This window comes from Acanthochromis polyacanthus, chromosome 22 (assembly GCF_021347895.1).
Source record: "Acanthochromis polyacanthus isolate Apoly-LR-REF ecotype Palm Island chromosome 22, KAUST_Apoly_ChrSc, whole genome shotgun sequence".
Classification (NCBI taxonomy): domain Eukaryota; kingdom Metazoa; phylum Chordata; class Actinopteri; family Pomacentridae; genus Acanthochromis; species Acanthochromis polyacanthus.
Genome location: NC_067134.1, coordinates 28,228,354 through 28,243,083, shown reverse-complemented (window position 1 = coordinate 28,243,083; position 14,730 = coordinate 28,228,354). Strand labels below are relative to the sequence as shown.

At 42.5% G+C, this 14,730-nt stretch overlaps 1 protein-coding gene across 3 annotated transcripts in view; it reads left to right on the top strand.

Annotated features, from left to right (window-relative positions):
• The window catches only part of LOC110957772 (growth hormone receptor-like), a 37,222-nt gene extending 26,433 nt beyond the window's left edge, over window positions 1–10,789 (top strand). For all 3 annotated transcript variants that reach the window (XM_051943368.1, XM_051943369.1, XM_051943370.1), the window contains 5 exons: window positions 1,003–1,181; window positions 2,674–2,827; window positions 3,995–4,082; window positions 5,329–5,398; window positions 5,836–10,789. In XM_051943368.1, coding sequence (XP_051799328.1) covers window positions 1,003–1,181; window positions 2,674–2,827; window positions 3,995–4,082; window positions 5,329–5,398; window positions 5,836–6,489 — 1,145 coding nt within the window. In that variant the 3' untranslated portion in view covers window positions 6,490–10,789. The remainder of the gene's footprint in view (window positions 1–1,002; window positions 1,182–2,673; window positions 2,828–3,994; window positions 4,083–5,328; window positions 5,399–5,835) is intronic.
• The last annotated feature ends 3,941 nt before the right edge of the window (window positions 10,790–14,730 follow it).

The following is a 14,730-nucleotide window of genomic DNA, read 5'->3' as shown; positions in this document are numbered from 1 at the left end:
TTTGTCCGGTTTTATGATTATTATTATTCTGAACAAAACAGGGAAAATCTATAAAATAACAGTCCATAGTTTCAAAAAAATTACAGTTGAAAAGTTTTTAAAAATTTGCTGTGCATGACACGCTATGAATGGGACTTACTGGCAGAAATCCATCCTGTTTCCATGGTGATATGTTAGTAGAAGAACAGCACTTCCAACCTGTAGCAGGTTAACAGGCAGCAGGAGTGTGTGGTTTACACACCGCCAACATGTGGAAGCCTCAGGCGGACAGCAGGACGATCTTCAGTTGGTCCTGAGGGCGGTCGGGGGCGTGGCTGGTCTGGAGCGTTCAGGGCGGTCCGTCCTCGACGTCATTCCCACCGGAGCGGAGTGAAATGTTTCACAGCTGACACAGATTACGCTGAAATGTCATGTTACTGATGAGACGTTCGGGGCTGCAGCTCCTGATTGTTTTTCCTGATCAATCAGTCGCCTTGACAGGACCTTTAATCTAAACCTGTAAAAACTAAAAGAGAGGGGGAGTAACACCGCGTGGTTTCACATGTTTACAAGTGGAAAATGATTCCAAGAGCATATACCTATAAATGTGACCCATCAGATGTGTTTCAGGTCTTCATGGTGGAGACGAGGAGCTGGAGTGTTTTTCTAGAGGTTTCTGGATGTACAGATTAGTGTTGGCATGTATATCAGCATGAATAAGCAAACATAGATGCACTGAGTTATGAATAAATACGCTCGTAAATGTGGCACAGTTGAGGTTTTCTGCTGCGTGAATAACAGAAGATATTATCTCGTTTCATAAACAGCAGCACGGCTTTGTTTTAAAGATCAGAAACGTGTGCTTCTCTGCATGCATGAAGATTTTTAAGATCCACCACGATATCTGTGACCTCATTCACGACTAGAGAAGAAGAAATGAGAAATCTGAAGAGGTGAAATGAGCTTTTTTCTGACTAAATGCTACCGTCTGATGTGCTGTGTGTGTCTTTGTGTGTTGGACAGTTCAGACTGAAGCTCCGGTCAATCTGAGCTACACGCTGACCGACGCCGGCGGGGATGAAATGGGCCACAACGCTCTGCTGACCTGGAGGTACCCGGTGCCCTCGGACCTGCAGTACGGCTGGATCACGCTGGTCTACGAGCTGCAGTACAGACGCATCACTGAGCCCGACAACTGGAAGGTACGCAGGGAAATCCTCTGCTTCTTGTCGAGGTGTGTTAGCGTTTTAATCAACCATCAGGGTCAGAAGCTGAACCCCAAAGGGACCGCCAGCACACCACTGTATTCATGATACACTGTCTGCAGCTGTTTATGAAGTTTTTATCATCCAAAGGAATCCTCACACTTTCTCTCCACTGTCATCTAACACTTAAGAGTAAAAAGCAAAAGTGTTTTCAACCAACAGTGGTTAAAATGTCCTGTTGTATCGATATGGTGGCGCAGTGGTTATTTTAAGTTATGGATTATACCAAAGACCTCAGTGAGATTTTTAGTCATTGAGGATAAAGCTGCTGTTCACATGATGTAAAAGGCTATAAATCCAAGTCCAAAGTAGTTTAACCCGTTAAACTTCAGTTTCCCGCCGGCGGTATACCTACTAATTTGCATAGGAATTTCAAGAATGTCCGAAGGCTGCAAACGCGATTATACAAACACTATACGCCGATGGAAAGCTTAGATTCTCATGAATCCGCCGGTATAAACCACTTTCAGATGTGATTACCACAGCGGGTGAGAAAAACACATTTGTCCGACAAAAACGAATATCCATCCATCCGTTCTCTATACACGGCTTCAACGCACACAGCGCGACTCACATTTCCGGGTTCATTATTACACACAGAAAAAAAGATTCCATAAAAAACGGCCATAATCCAACCTTTTACATCCAGACGAAACAAGCCAGTAAACTATTTTGTCCAAAACATGTCCTGAAGTCGGTAAAAAATCCACGAATCGGTCGTTTTCAAGAAAATGCACCTCGCGATGCGCGTCCAATATTCCCTGTATTTCTCGTCATATTTTTTATTTACAAATAGAATATTAGCAATTTCTTTGTACTTAAAATGGCTGGAATTGACTGCAACTTAAAGGGTTAAATCAATCCACTGGACTTTAAGAAAGTTCCTTGAAGACGTTTCACCTCTCATCCAAGAGGTTTCTTCAGTTCTGGTGGTGGTTGGTGTTGCCTCAGCTTTTAAACCTCTGTGAGGTGTGTCCAGGGCTATAATTCCAACGACCGATACCAAAACTCATCTGACTACTCAACGATGGTCGTTGTGAGTATCGGTGGGGGTCGTTGGGGGGGTCGTTTCTTTAAGTCCAGTGGATTGATTTAAACTACTTTGGATTACCATGACCTGGATGAATGAGAACCTACACAGACAACTATAAATCCAAGTGTTTTGAAGCTCCAGTGTTCGTAGTAAGCATCCATCCTAGTAAATGTGAGCAGAACTTCTCAGTCAGACATCCAGGAGACTCTGCAGGAAGCTCATCTCTGTAGACACCAACGAAGGATTCAACTTCTCAAACACATAAACGGTTAAAAACGATCATTCCCATCCCTACAACGCTGCCTCACTGTCTTTTATCGCTTGTTGATGTCATTTCCAGCCAGAAGCAACCTGTTGGTCAAATACAACTTCACATAAATGTTTGTTTGTCTGCAGGTGAAGCATCCTCTGCGGGAGCCTCACGTGGAGCTGCTCGGTCTGCCCGTCGGCAACTACTTGGTTCGAGTTCGCTGCCGGTCGCACAACTACGGCCTGTGGAGCAAATGGAGCTCCACGCTGTCGATAAGCATCCCCACCAGGCCGCCCACAGGTACGCCCACAGGCCAGGTCTCCATGGCAACGGTGATGCTCATTCACACCCCGCTCTAGTCATTAGCAGCCCAGATGTTGTACTTTTTAACTGCAATGAAGGCAGTAGTGTTTTTATTGTTTATTATAGTCAGTGTTTGGTTGAGTAATTTTTCATGACACCTGACAGTCGAGCCAATCAGCTGCTGGAGATATTCACTTCTTCAGTAAAATTCAGCTTTAACAAGTGGACTTTAATGTATAAAAGGGATTTTATGAGTTTTCAGCCATTATAAAAGAGCTTAAAATGTACAGCATAGTGCTTTAGCCATTCTTGTGTTCAGCTTGTTTTAGAAATTAGTTCTAGTGTTATTTGTACCCATTAAAAATCCCTTATATTGTGCAGAAAACCGACTAAAATGCTTCATTTCTTCCTTTTACTTCTGATTTATGATTGAAAGGAAGCGGACTGTAAAATCTAAAAACCAGCTGGTTGGGGTGAGAAGGTGAAAAAGTGATGTGTTCATAAGCTGACACGCTAAAGCACCAAATAAATCTCTGCTAAATTTATTGGTGAACTTAATTTCTCTAAATCTCTAAACTGTTTCTGCTCTTTATTAGAATCATTTTATTGACATTATACAAGCATGTATTAAGCTAATCATTTTAAATTAAGTATTCATGCATTTTACTGTCAATCTGTGTCCTGTTTCTTGATCGTTTTTTCTCTTTTACTTTATTTGAGGATTATTTTCAGGTTCTGATTTGGTTATTTTTGTACCGTTTGAACTGCATCAGTTATAATTCTGGGAATAATAGAGTTTGTGTTTTAGTTCTTTAGGCAATTATAAGTAAACAATAATTTGAAAAAGAGCAGAAGTAAAGAATGAGGGTAAAAGACGAGTGAGCGGTCGGTTGTTGGAGTAAAGATCTGAACGCTGTGGCCTCGACTGAACCTTTAAACTCTGCTGAGGAATTTTTAGGTCACGGTCAGAGTTCAGCTGCTCTCTTCCGGTTTATTAAGAACGTTTCTCTGACATTGTGAAAAAGAACAAATATGAGATGCCACCTTGCGTCTGCAGAAATCAGCAGCATCTCATAAATAAAATCTCATTTTCTTTTCTGATTAAATTTGCAAACCTGTGGGTGTGACGCTGTACCTGTGATTACGTTTTCTTTACCTGTGCAGGTAAACTGCTGGTGCTAATTCTGGTGACGGGGGTCGGAGTCGTGGCTCTGCTGGTCATCACCTTTGGTATTATTCCACAGAGCAGGAGGTGAGAAAACACATACATCTGTATCTATATATAAGATAAGATAAGATAAGATAGACTTTGTTAATCTCACAGAGAAGCTAATAAGAGCTAAATGGGGGCTATCTGTAGCTACAAAAAGAGCAAACTGGAGCTAAGAGGACTCATAAAAAGCTAAAATGGGCTATCTGTAACTTTCTGGAACAAACAAGTTGCAAACTAGACCTAAGAGAAGCTAATAAGGGCTAAAGGGGCTCTCTGTAGCTAATGGGATGAAACAAGTTAAAAGGAGCAAACTGGAGCTAAGAAGCTAATAAAAGCTGAAGGGGGCTCTCTGTAGCTAACTGTATCAAACAAGTTAAAAGCTAACAAGAGCAAACTGGAGCTAAGAGAAGCTAATAAGAGCTAAAAGCTTGACATCAAATACTGTCTGTTTTCTGCACACTGACATGTATGGCTATGTTTGAACGACAGTATCTCAAGAAGATAGCAGCCTGCATTTATGTTTTTTGACGAAGTATTTCAAAATAAAAGATGTTCTCGGTTTTATTTTCTATTATTGTGACATGCAGCTGCATGTGGGACAGAAAATATCACCAGTTGGCTTCTGTATTATCAATTTGTATGGTAATGTGGCTCAAAGATGGGACTTCTCATGATGGTTCCACCTTTATTAAACATATTTCAACTCACCCATAGCCGGAGAACATTTGATCTGTTTGTTTAATAGTTCAGATTCTTTTCATTTCAGGTTTTTATCAGCATTAGTTTCTGAGATGTTGATGGTCAAACAGCCTCAAAGTTGACTGTCTGGAAAACCTGTTGAAACTGGGTTGTTTAAATATTACCTTGTGCAGTTTTTGTTTCATTATGTGAAGCTTGAATTTCAAAGATTCCATTTCAAGTATCCATAGGTGGTGATTAAAGTTGATGAGTTGGTGGAGTAGAAGGCGTCTGATGATGAGGGTCATGATGGTGTGTTTGTAATGGCTCTAGCACTAACTGTACGCTGTGAGCTTACTGAGCGTTGCATTGAAGCTGCTGTTCTCCTGGACTCCTGTGGTGTTGGTAACATCTGCAGTATCTGATGGAAGCAGCTGTGTGGCTTAATGATGCTTTCCTGGCTCACGTTAATTCGTCAGTACAGCTACCGTAGACGTCTCTGTAACATCCCAGCATTTTGAAAGCAGAAAATGAATGCGTGACATGAGTGTAAAGCTGCATGTCTGCCTCTGTGGTAACACGGTGCTAAATGTGTGTTCACCCTCAGAATTAAAGACTACTTCCTGCCTCCCATTCCGAAGCCTCGGATCATTGGCATTGACCCGCTGCTCCTGAAGGTAAAACACATGATTCACTGCTGCTTTCAGGGTCCTCTTCCAGCCATTTCTTCTAACTTGTACTTCTGTTTCTTTTTTTCCCCCACTTTCCTCCCTCCTTGTCATTCGTCGTCCTCCTGTTCTCCTTTACTTTCTCTACTGCTTTTACTTCTCTTTGCCTTTTGCTCGCTCTCTTGCTTCATTTTTCTATTTCTTACCTTCATTTTTTTTGCTTGTCTCCTCTTTCATCCCTCTCCTTCCTTCACTCCTCCCTTCTTTCTTGCCCCTTTGCTCTCCCTGCCTTCTTTCTTCTTCTTTTGTTCCTTTTCTTCCTCAAACATCTTTCGACTTCTTTTTTCTCCTTTAATTCGCTCCATGTTTCCTCTGTCATCTCTCTTGTTTTTATGCCTTGTCGTTCCTCCTCCCCTCTTTTCTGTCCCTCTCACCTCCATCCTCAGAAGGGGAACTTGGATGAAATCAACCGTCACTTCAGTAGCTTCCACAGCTACAAATCTCCCAGGTACTATGAGGAAGTCTGGGAACAGGTGAGCGCCGACAACGCCTATTTCACCTCAGTGAAGGACTATGGCGTCCGGAGCGACTCCACAGATAAGCAGAAAGAAACTTTTATGGTTCCTTCCAACCCGATGCCGGTGAACGCCCACCATCAGCTCACAACCCGGAACCCGGGGGTGTACATGTCGCCCTACTGCTCCATGCCTCCTCAAGCCTTCGCCCCGCCGCTGGACGTGCCTTCCCCGTGGCCGAGGTCGGAGATCGTGTCACTGCCGGGGACGGACAACAGCGTGGCCATCCCCGCCTCCAGCCCGGCTGCTTTCACCACCAACCACGCCCCGCAGGATTTCTACACCTGCGTCCAGCTCATGAATGAAAGCGGCGAGGTGCATTTGGTGCCCTGCTTGCCGCCGGCGTACTGCCAGGAGTTCCCGCCTCTCCAGAGGGACGGTTTAGATGCTGCAGAGAAGGATGAGAAGAGGAAAAAGGTGACTGACTACCAAACCAGGAAGAATATGATGAAAGATGGCGCTGATGCTGAGAGGAGTGAAGCAGCGGAGCCTCTGCTACCTGCTGCCGTCGACAACAAGGGTTGAATGACAAGAACTAACAATACAAAACGTACTGAAACATGGAGACTGGTACCATGTTCTGCTGGTTTAACTCAAAACCTCTGTACTGTTCTGTTCCACACCATCAATACTTTTGAGAGGAACTTTAAAACAGCAATGGATCTGCAGGACATCAGCCTCAGAACAGTCTTTTAAAGCTTGTGGACGTCCCAAACTTGCAGTTGTGCAATAACAGCAAGTTTTCATTCCAAAACTTCCTCTGGACCTCAACTCCTTTCTGTCTTTAGTATCTCTGGTCACCATTTGGGAGCAGATGCACTGTAAGGGACCAAGCCTGATGTTGTTAAAGATGGATTTTTATTTGGAAAATCCACGTGCTGGAGCTATTTTTAGACAAATCAAAAGCTAGGAGCAAATTTACAAACTAAACTGGTACAAACTGGCACTAGAGTTGAACGGTGTAATATCTGGGATTTATGGTTAATGAAGGCCATCAAACTTGAAAAAATTGCAAAGTTGCCTCATTCAGCTTTGACTAAATCAGTTTCCACAAGTGGCGCCTCTCAGATTGTCTCCACAAAGCTCCCTGTTCACAGTCTTTCTCAGGAAAAAGAAAAGTGCAATGCCATTTTAGGTCGAGAACTTCTGTTGTTTCAGGTCCACATGACAAAGATTCAGTCATTCAGATGCTGTTCTTGGTAGTTTCACATGAGACAATAAGTCTCTTCTTGAACAAAGTAGCTGTGGCTTAAATGTGCTAGAATAACAAACATTAATATCACCACATCCCACCTAACTTCCACAAGATTTCCATTTTCTGGATGAAGACTTACTCCATTATTATACATATAGTGGCACTGACGCGCCGACTCATTGAGGGATAGTTGATTGTCCTGAACATGAGTGGAATGTTAGTCTGCATATGAAGATGCTCTGAATCTGTCTCATCTTTCTCTGGTGTATTTTCAATCCAGTAGATTTATTCCAAAAACTCAAGGAATCGAACAAAAGTAACTCCACTCCCTCAGGATCATGAGCTTCGACTTTAAGTTCAGCTGTAAATTTCTGTGGATGTCTTGTAATTCTGCTCAGGAGGTTGGACAAACTTCTACCACTGTTCTGACATTCCTGCGTTAACTGAACGTCTCTTCATTTGAAAAAGAAAATACAGAGTTTTATTCTCGATAAATAAAAAGACAGCACTGACTGTTGGGGATTACTCAAGAAGTTTGAAAATATTTTTGTAACGGATCATTTTTGTCTTGAGCAACACTATTACAAAACTATTTTATATGTTTGACAATACTGATAGACCAACCTCAGGTACTATTTTGGAATTCAGAGAAAAATTCTGAAATCCTTAGTTTATGATCCGGAAGACAAACATAAGTTAGCTTTAAAGTTTTAGTTTAGTCCCTCTCAGGTCTAAGTAGTCGACAGAAGAACGATTCTTCACTGAAGTGATCTGTCCATTAGCTCCTGGCTGGTCTTCGGTACAGGATGATTTCACTTTCTGTGGATAAATCTTTTCTTTAGAACTATTTTCTGCCACGTTTTCAGCTGCAGGTCGTGGTGGCAGCTAGAATAAGAAGGCTCAGAAAGATCCGTGCCTCATCCTTCAGACAGATGGGATGAATAATCCTCAGACTCTCAGGGTCTGTCCAGATCTTCATCAAGTTGGAGGCATCTGGATCATTGAATCTCTCCTGTCCAAACTGGCAGTCGAGGAAGATTAGGTTTGTTTTTTCACAACACTGCACATGAAGCAATTTTTAGGTTGACTAATTATGTTGCAAACCTGTTCTAGATGCATAGTTGGTGAGCTGAGTTCAACAGATTTAGAGGTTCTCAAAAGAGACCATCGTCCTTCGTCTTAGCTCCCTACTGCTCTCCCTGTTTGCATAAACCATTGAATACAAAACCATGAGGTAGAATCCAGAAGAACACGTTATTAGATTCTTCATTTTTAAGTTTAATTCTATCGTAGTGGCCCTGAACACCTGCTGTTGGTTCGACTTGGAGATTATTTTTCTGACTGGTTAAACTTGGAGACAATAGCAAGATTGGAGCAGAAGTGGAATCGTGTCCAAGAACAACTTTTTTTTGTCTTTTGGTGGAGTTAACAGAGTCAAACCTGTTGGATTTAACAAGCTGTAAATGATCCAACCACCTGACGCCTGCCTCAAGGTCCTGCATTGAGAAATCCTCCAATGACCGCCGGCTTTTTGTCCGATGTTTGTAGTGGGTTGTCCCTCGTAGGTACGGCCTCAACATTCTTGAACTCCTTTATTTGCGGCATCAACTTGCTTATAGTCTGAAGGGTTATTTCCACCATTTTAAATCCCAAACTTAGACATTCTGATCCCCATATTTGTGTCAGAATGTTCCCATGAAGGCTGCACCTGCTGTGAAACATGTTACCAAGCACCAAATTAAAGCCACCAACACGGATCACTTTGGACTCTTGAGCCTCAGAGAATTGCTGTGGCCACAGTGTTGACATGGTTTCTAGATGGTATTTAATATTTCTACCTTTCGTGTTTTTGTTGTCTGACATGCAACTCAAACTGTGTCTATCAAACCGCTCAGTGGTGGGTTAAGGTGCTAATCTGGGCACAGCGAAAAGCAATATTTCCCCCGATGAGCCTGTCAGAACTGGACCGGGACCGTAAAACACGAGTCATGATGGAAACACCTCCATCACCTGTGATTCTTTGAACTCAGCCAGCGTTGATGATGTGCCGTCACTTTTTCTCTCTTCGATGTTGCAGTTAGGCGTCGTGCTGTCGTCTCTTTTTGTGCCTGTACGTGCCTTTTTTCACAGAGCAGTGTTTGCTTGCTTTTCCTCTGTTGTGTTGAAATCTCAGCAGCCAACGTGCCACTCTTCCACATGGTTCACAGACGAAATACGCACTTGTGTTGTGTTGAGCATGTATAGAGACTGCTCACTTTTTATTGTCACTAGTCAAGGTTTCATTGAAGCACTGAGCTGTGGGACTTCATTCCTGTCAGACAAGCACACTGTGGATTCAATGCAATAAAGAGTAAAAGGCATGGAGAAGTGTGCAGGGTTTGTCATTTTAAACTCAGAATTTAAAATGAGTCGACAGAGAATGTGGAATTGATTGATCAAGAAAGAATCTGTTAGTTTGTTAGAAATCGAGTTGCTAAAAATGTTTTAGTGCCATTCATGTTCAATGGCGACATTAAGTGCCAATTAATGCAGGAAGGTGTGACTGGCAGCACTGAAAAGCAGGAGAGAGCAGTTAAAGGACCATTACAGTTTAATTTAACCTCTAAACTCTAAGCAGTTTCTCTGCAATTTTTGCCTGTTATGTTTTTCTTCACTGCAGTAAGAAAACACAACTAACATTAGACGTAGAGAGACCTCTGCAGTGTGACACAGTTAGAATGCATTAATTATAAAAAGAAAAATGGTTCAAAAGGCTTGAATTTGTTTGTTTTACAGATTAAAAAAGATAACTCTACAGCAAATGTGCAATGCTAACATGATGCATTAGGTGAAGAACAGCGGGTTAAAATAAACCGGAGTCGTCCTTTAGAGCAGCTGAGCCATAAATTAACTTTAAGTTATTCTATATAAGTGGATAATGTATGAATAAATGAAGAGTTCAGGAAAAATGCTGAGGACAAATTTAATGTATTTTCCTGTTTTGTGATGAACTGAATTCTTGTGATCTTTGAAAGTTGATTTCAGATTGAAGTATTTTAACGTTTGTCTGCTCAGTTAAAGAGGGTTTGATTAGAAAGTGCTACACTACTTCTGCAGATGAGTTCAGAACTTGTGATTATATGCAAGTATTTTTAACAGTTCCACTTACCTCACAACTTATCCTCAACCATGTAGCATTAGCATAGCGCTACACTACACTGTCCTGATTTTTAGCTTGTGTCTAAATGTGCCCTTCTGTTAAGTTACAGCTAATGTGCTAAAAGCTAAAAAGAAAAATATATTTTTATTGACAAACTGTTCTAGATAAAATGGTGTACTAGCATAGGTAACATGCTTTATTTAAGCTAAGCTAATCTGTGGTTAGCCACATGTCACGCGCTAGCTAGCTACATGTTTGTTTGTACGTCCCAGTTCAAGTCTGCTAGAAAATATTGGTTAAATATCTTCTAAAAACTCCTGTGACTGAGACGAAATGTGTTTTCTGGCACTTCTATATGCACAATTTTTTTCTTTTAAAATTCGTATTTGTTATTTCTCTGTAGTTTATTCACTGAAGAATTGTGTTGCTAAAGATTTGTTGTCCGCTCAAAGCACTTTCCTGTTCCAGGAAATAAAGTTCATTCATCTTCACCTCGTCATGCGCTCGTTTGTAGCTCAAACACACAGTTACTAACGGAGGAGAATCACATGAAACCGGCACACGTCTCCGGCTTTAATCTGACTTAATAAACATGTGGCAGTAGATGAAAATGGTCTCTGAGCACCAGAAAGGAAGAAGAGAAGGTTTTGTGTTTTCTGCCCTGAGCATTTAATGTCAGTAGTTAAAGTTCACAGCAGATCTGGTGAGTCTTGTGGTAGGAATAATGACCTCATAATGTGTGTGTTGTGTGACCGTGTGACTTAAATTAGCCGTGTTCTCCACAGGTTATAAATAGTGCAGATGATTGTCAGCTGAGTGCAGATAAACACACACAGCCTTCAGCCTCAGAACACGGCGATAAGATCAGCCGGAAAAACGCTGCGACTATAAAACCAGGATCAGCTGCTTCTGTTTGGCTCGTAAACGGCATGACAACTTTGGCATTTTACAGACAGAAAGAAGGAAAGAAATGAGGGAAAGAGAAGGGAAGGATGGAATAATTAAGAAAGATGAGATTAATGGAAGAGAACTTTCTTCTGTCTCATAAATATCCACTCCTGGATTTGTAGAATAGACGAACAGGAAGTCCATCTGTGTCTCAGCTTCTTTTCTGAGAACAGAACAAATCCTGCGACATGAGGAGGATTCAGAAAGCAGTGGTGGTGTTTATTGATTTCCTTTTTAAACCTTTATTACACACTCTTCTGATTTGTCAAATTAGAAAAGTGAGGAAAGCACCTGATATATCTGAAGTACTCGTCTGAAGGAAGGAAAGAAAGGATAAAGACAAATAAGGAGGTGAATGAGGAAGGAAAGGAAATAAAGAAGGAAACAAATTAAGAAGGATGAAGAAAATTAGAAAAGAAGGAAGAACAAAAGATTGAAAGAAGGGAGGGAAGGCAGAAGGAAGGATGGAACTGAAGGTGGAAGGAAAGAAAATATGAAGCAAGGAAACATGAAAGGAAGAATAACAAAGGAAGGAACTAAAAAGGAAGCAAGAAACTCAAGAGAGAAGTAAAGAAGGAAGGAGTAACAAGCAAGGAATAAAGGAAAGATTGAAGGAAGAAAAGAAAAAGGGAACATGAAAAAGACAGGAAGTAGGAATGAACTGAAGAAGGAAATGAAGGAAGCAAGGAAAGAAAGGAAAGAAAAGGAAGAAAATATAGAAGGGAGGAAAAAAAGGAAGGAGCTAAAGAAGGAAGCAAAGAAAGAAAAGGAGGTAGAAAAGTAAAGGAAATAAAGAAGAAAGGAAAGAAAGACTGAAGGAAATAAAAAAGATAATTAAGGAAACAAAGAAAGAAAAGGAAGGAAACATGAGAGAAGGGAGGAAGAAACAAAGGCTGGACACAGTTTGAACTCCTGGATGTACAGAATCCTGATAAACAAACATGACTCCTCCTCCAGCTGAAGTACTCGAGTAAAAGTACTCAGTTACTTGTGTGTGGTGTCGGGTGTCTGTGGGAGGACCGCTCTAACTTTAGGAGGTCTGTCAGTCCACCACCAGCGGCTTCAGAGGAGCACACTTCAGGTAAGAACACACACTGACGCACACACACACACACACCAACACACACACACACACACACACACACAGGTAGGAGTGTGTTCTGTGACACGGCAGCATGTTTTGTGTTTCTACAGTTTTCACACGTCTGATTAGAGCCACTGTTGTTAAAAACTCAGAGCTGTGAGGTCTGTCAGGCCTGTAGGCCGAGGCAGCTGTCGCCTTAAAATAGACCGCTGGGGGGGGGGCCTCACACACACTAACACACACTGATACACACAAGACACACTGCACACACTAACACACACATTAATACACATTAATAAACATATTAATACACACAATACATACACACACTCTACACACACATTAATACAAACACATTATCACTCGTGTTCATGTCAGCCCCAGTGTTTGAATCGACCAGAAGATAGAAGGACCAGTAGATAGAAGGACCAGTAGATAGACGGACCAGTAGATAGATGGACCAGCAGATAGACGGACCAGCAGATAGACGGACCAGCAGATAGACGGACCAGCAGATAGACGGACCAGCAGATAGACGGACCAGTAGATAGACGGACCAGCAGATAGACGGCCCAGTAGATAGACGGACCAGCAGATAGACGGCCCAGTAGATAGACGGACCAGCAGATAGACGGACCAGCAGATAGACGGACCAGCAGATAGACGGACCAGTAGATAGACGGACCAGCAGATAGACGGACCAGCAGATAGACGGCCCAGTAGATAGACGGACCAGCAGATAGAAGGACCAGCAGATAGACGGACCAGCAGATAGAAGGACCAGTAGGTAGACGGACCAGCAGATAGAAGGACCAGTAGGTAGACGGACCAGCAGATAGAAGGACCAGCAGATAGAAGGACCAGCAGGTAGAAGGACCAGCAGGTAGAAGGACCAGCAGGTAGACGGACCAGCAGGTAGACGGACCAGCAGGTAGAAGGACCAGCAGGTAGAAGGACCAGCAGGTAGACGGGCCAGTAGATAGAAGGACCAGTAGATAGACGGACCAGCAGGTAGACGGACCAGCAGGTAGAAGGACCAGCAGGTAGAAGGACCAGCAGGTAGAAGGACCAGCAGGTAGACGGGCCAGTAGATAGAAGGACCAGCAGATAGAAGGACCAGCAGATAGAAGGACCAGCAGATAGAAGGACCAGCAGATAGAAGGACCAGCAGATAGACGGACCAGCAGGTAGACGGACCAGCAGGTAGAAGGGCCAGCAGGTAGACGGGCCAGCAGGTAGAAGGACCAGCAGATAGAAGGACCAGCAGATAGAAGGACCAGCAGATAGAAGGACCAGCAGATAGAAGGACCAGCAGATAGACGGACCAGCAGGTAGACGGACCAGCAGGTAGACGGACCAGCAGATAGACGGACCAGCAGATAGAAGGACCAGCAGGTAGAAGGACCAGCAGGTAGACGGGCCAGCAGGTAGACGGGCCAGCAGGTAGAAGGGCCAGCAGATAGACGGACCAGCAGATAGACGGACCAGCAGATAGACGGACCAGCAGATAGAAGGACCAGCAGGTAGAAGGACCAGCAGGTAGACGGGCCAGCAGGTAGACGGGCCAGCAGGTAGACGGGCCAGCAGGTAGACGGACCAGCAGGTAGACGGACCAGTAGATGGAAGGACCAGTAGACAGACAGACCATTACCTGTGTGGTCAAACTTCATCAGATTAATCTTTATGAGGCTCAAAGTTAAAAACAGAACATGACCTGGAAAACTTCATTCGACCCTCTGGCTGATTTTAAGATCATGATGCTGATCTTGTAATTTAACTATCCGTGTCTTGAAGCACGTTTCCCTGAATCAAATTATTTGGGTTTGAAGTTCTGTTAGTTAGCCTGTAGCTGGGCTTTCTGTCTTTTCTCTGTTAGGATTTATAATGTGGTGAAATATGTTCATGTACTGTGAGTTTTACTTTCAGAAAACAAGAAAAGTGTCTAAATTATTTTGTTTTTTAAATCCAGACACAGATCTAATGTCTAACTATGAGTTTAAACAGTGTTATGGTAGAAGGGAAATTCAAATATTCATTTTAATATTGGACAGCTTTGACCCTGCTAGGCTAGGCTAGGCTAGGCTAGGCTAGTTAGCTTTCAGGACTTGATCTGTTTATCTGTTTTCTTAGTCTCTCTAAACTCTCTTGTGATTTAATAATTACATTTAGTCTCTTTTGTGTGGTAAAATAAATAAATCTCACAGCATGTTCATCAAATTCAAGTGCTTAAGTTACAGGAAACACCAGATTAGCTTTAGCTCACAGCTAGCTTTAACCTGCAGGCCTGTAAGTGTGGTGAGGATAATTCTGTATTTTATTTTCTCCACTACCGTTTTGGCTATAAGTTTCTTTAAGTTTAAGACTTTAGCAGAAAGAATATAGACATTATTAAAGATTAAA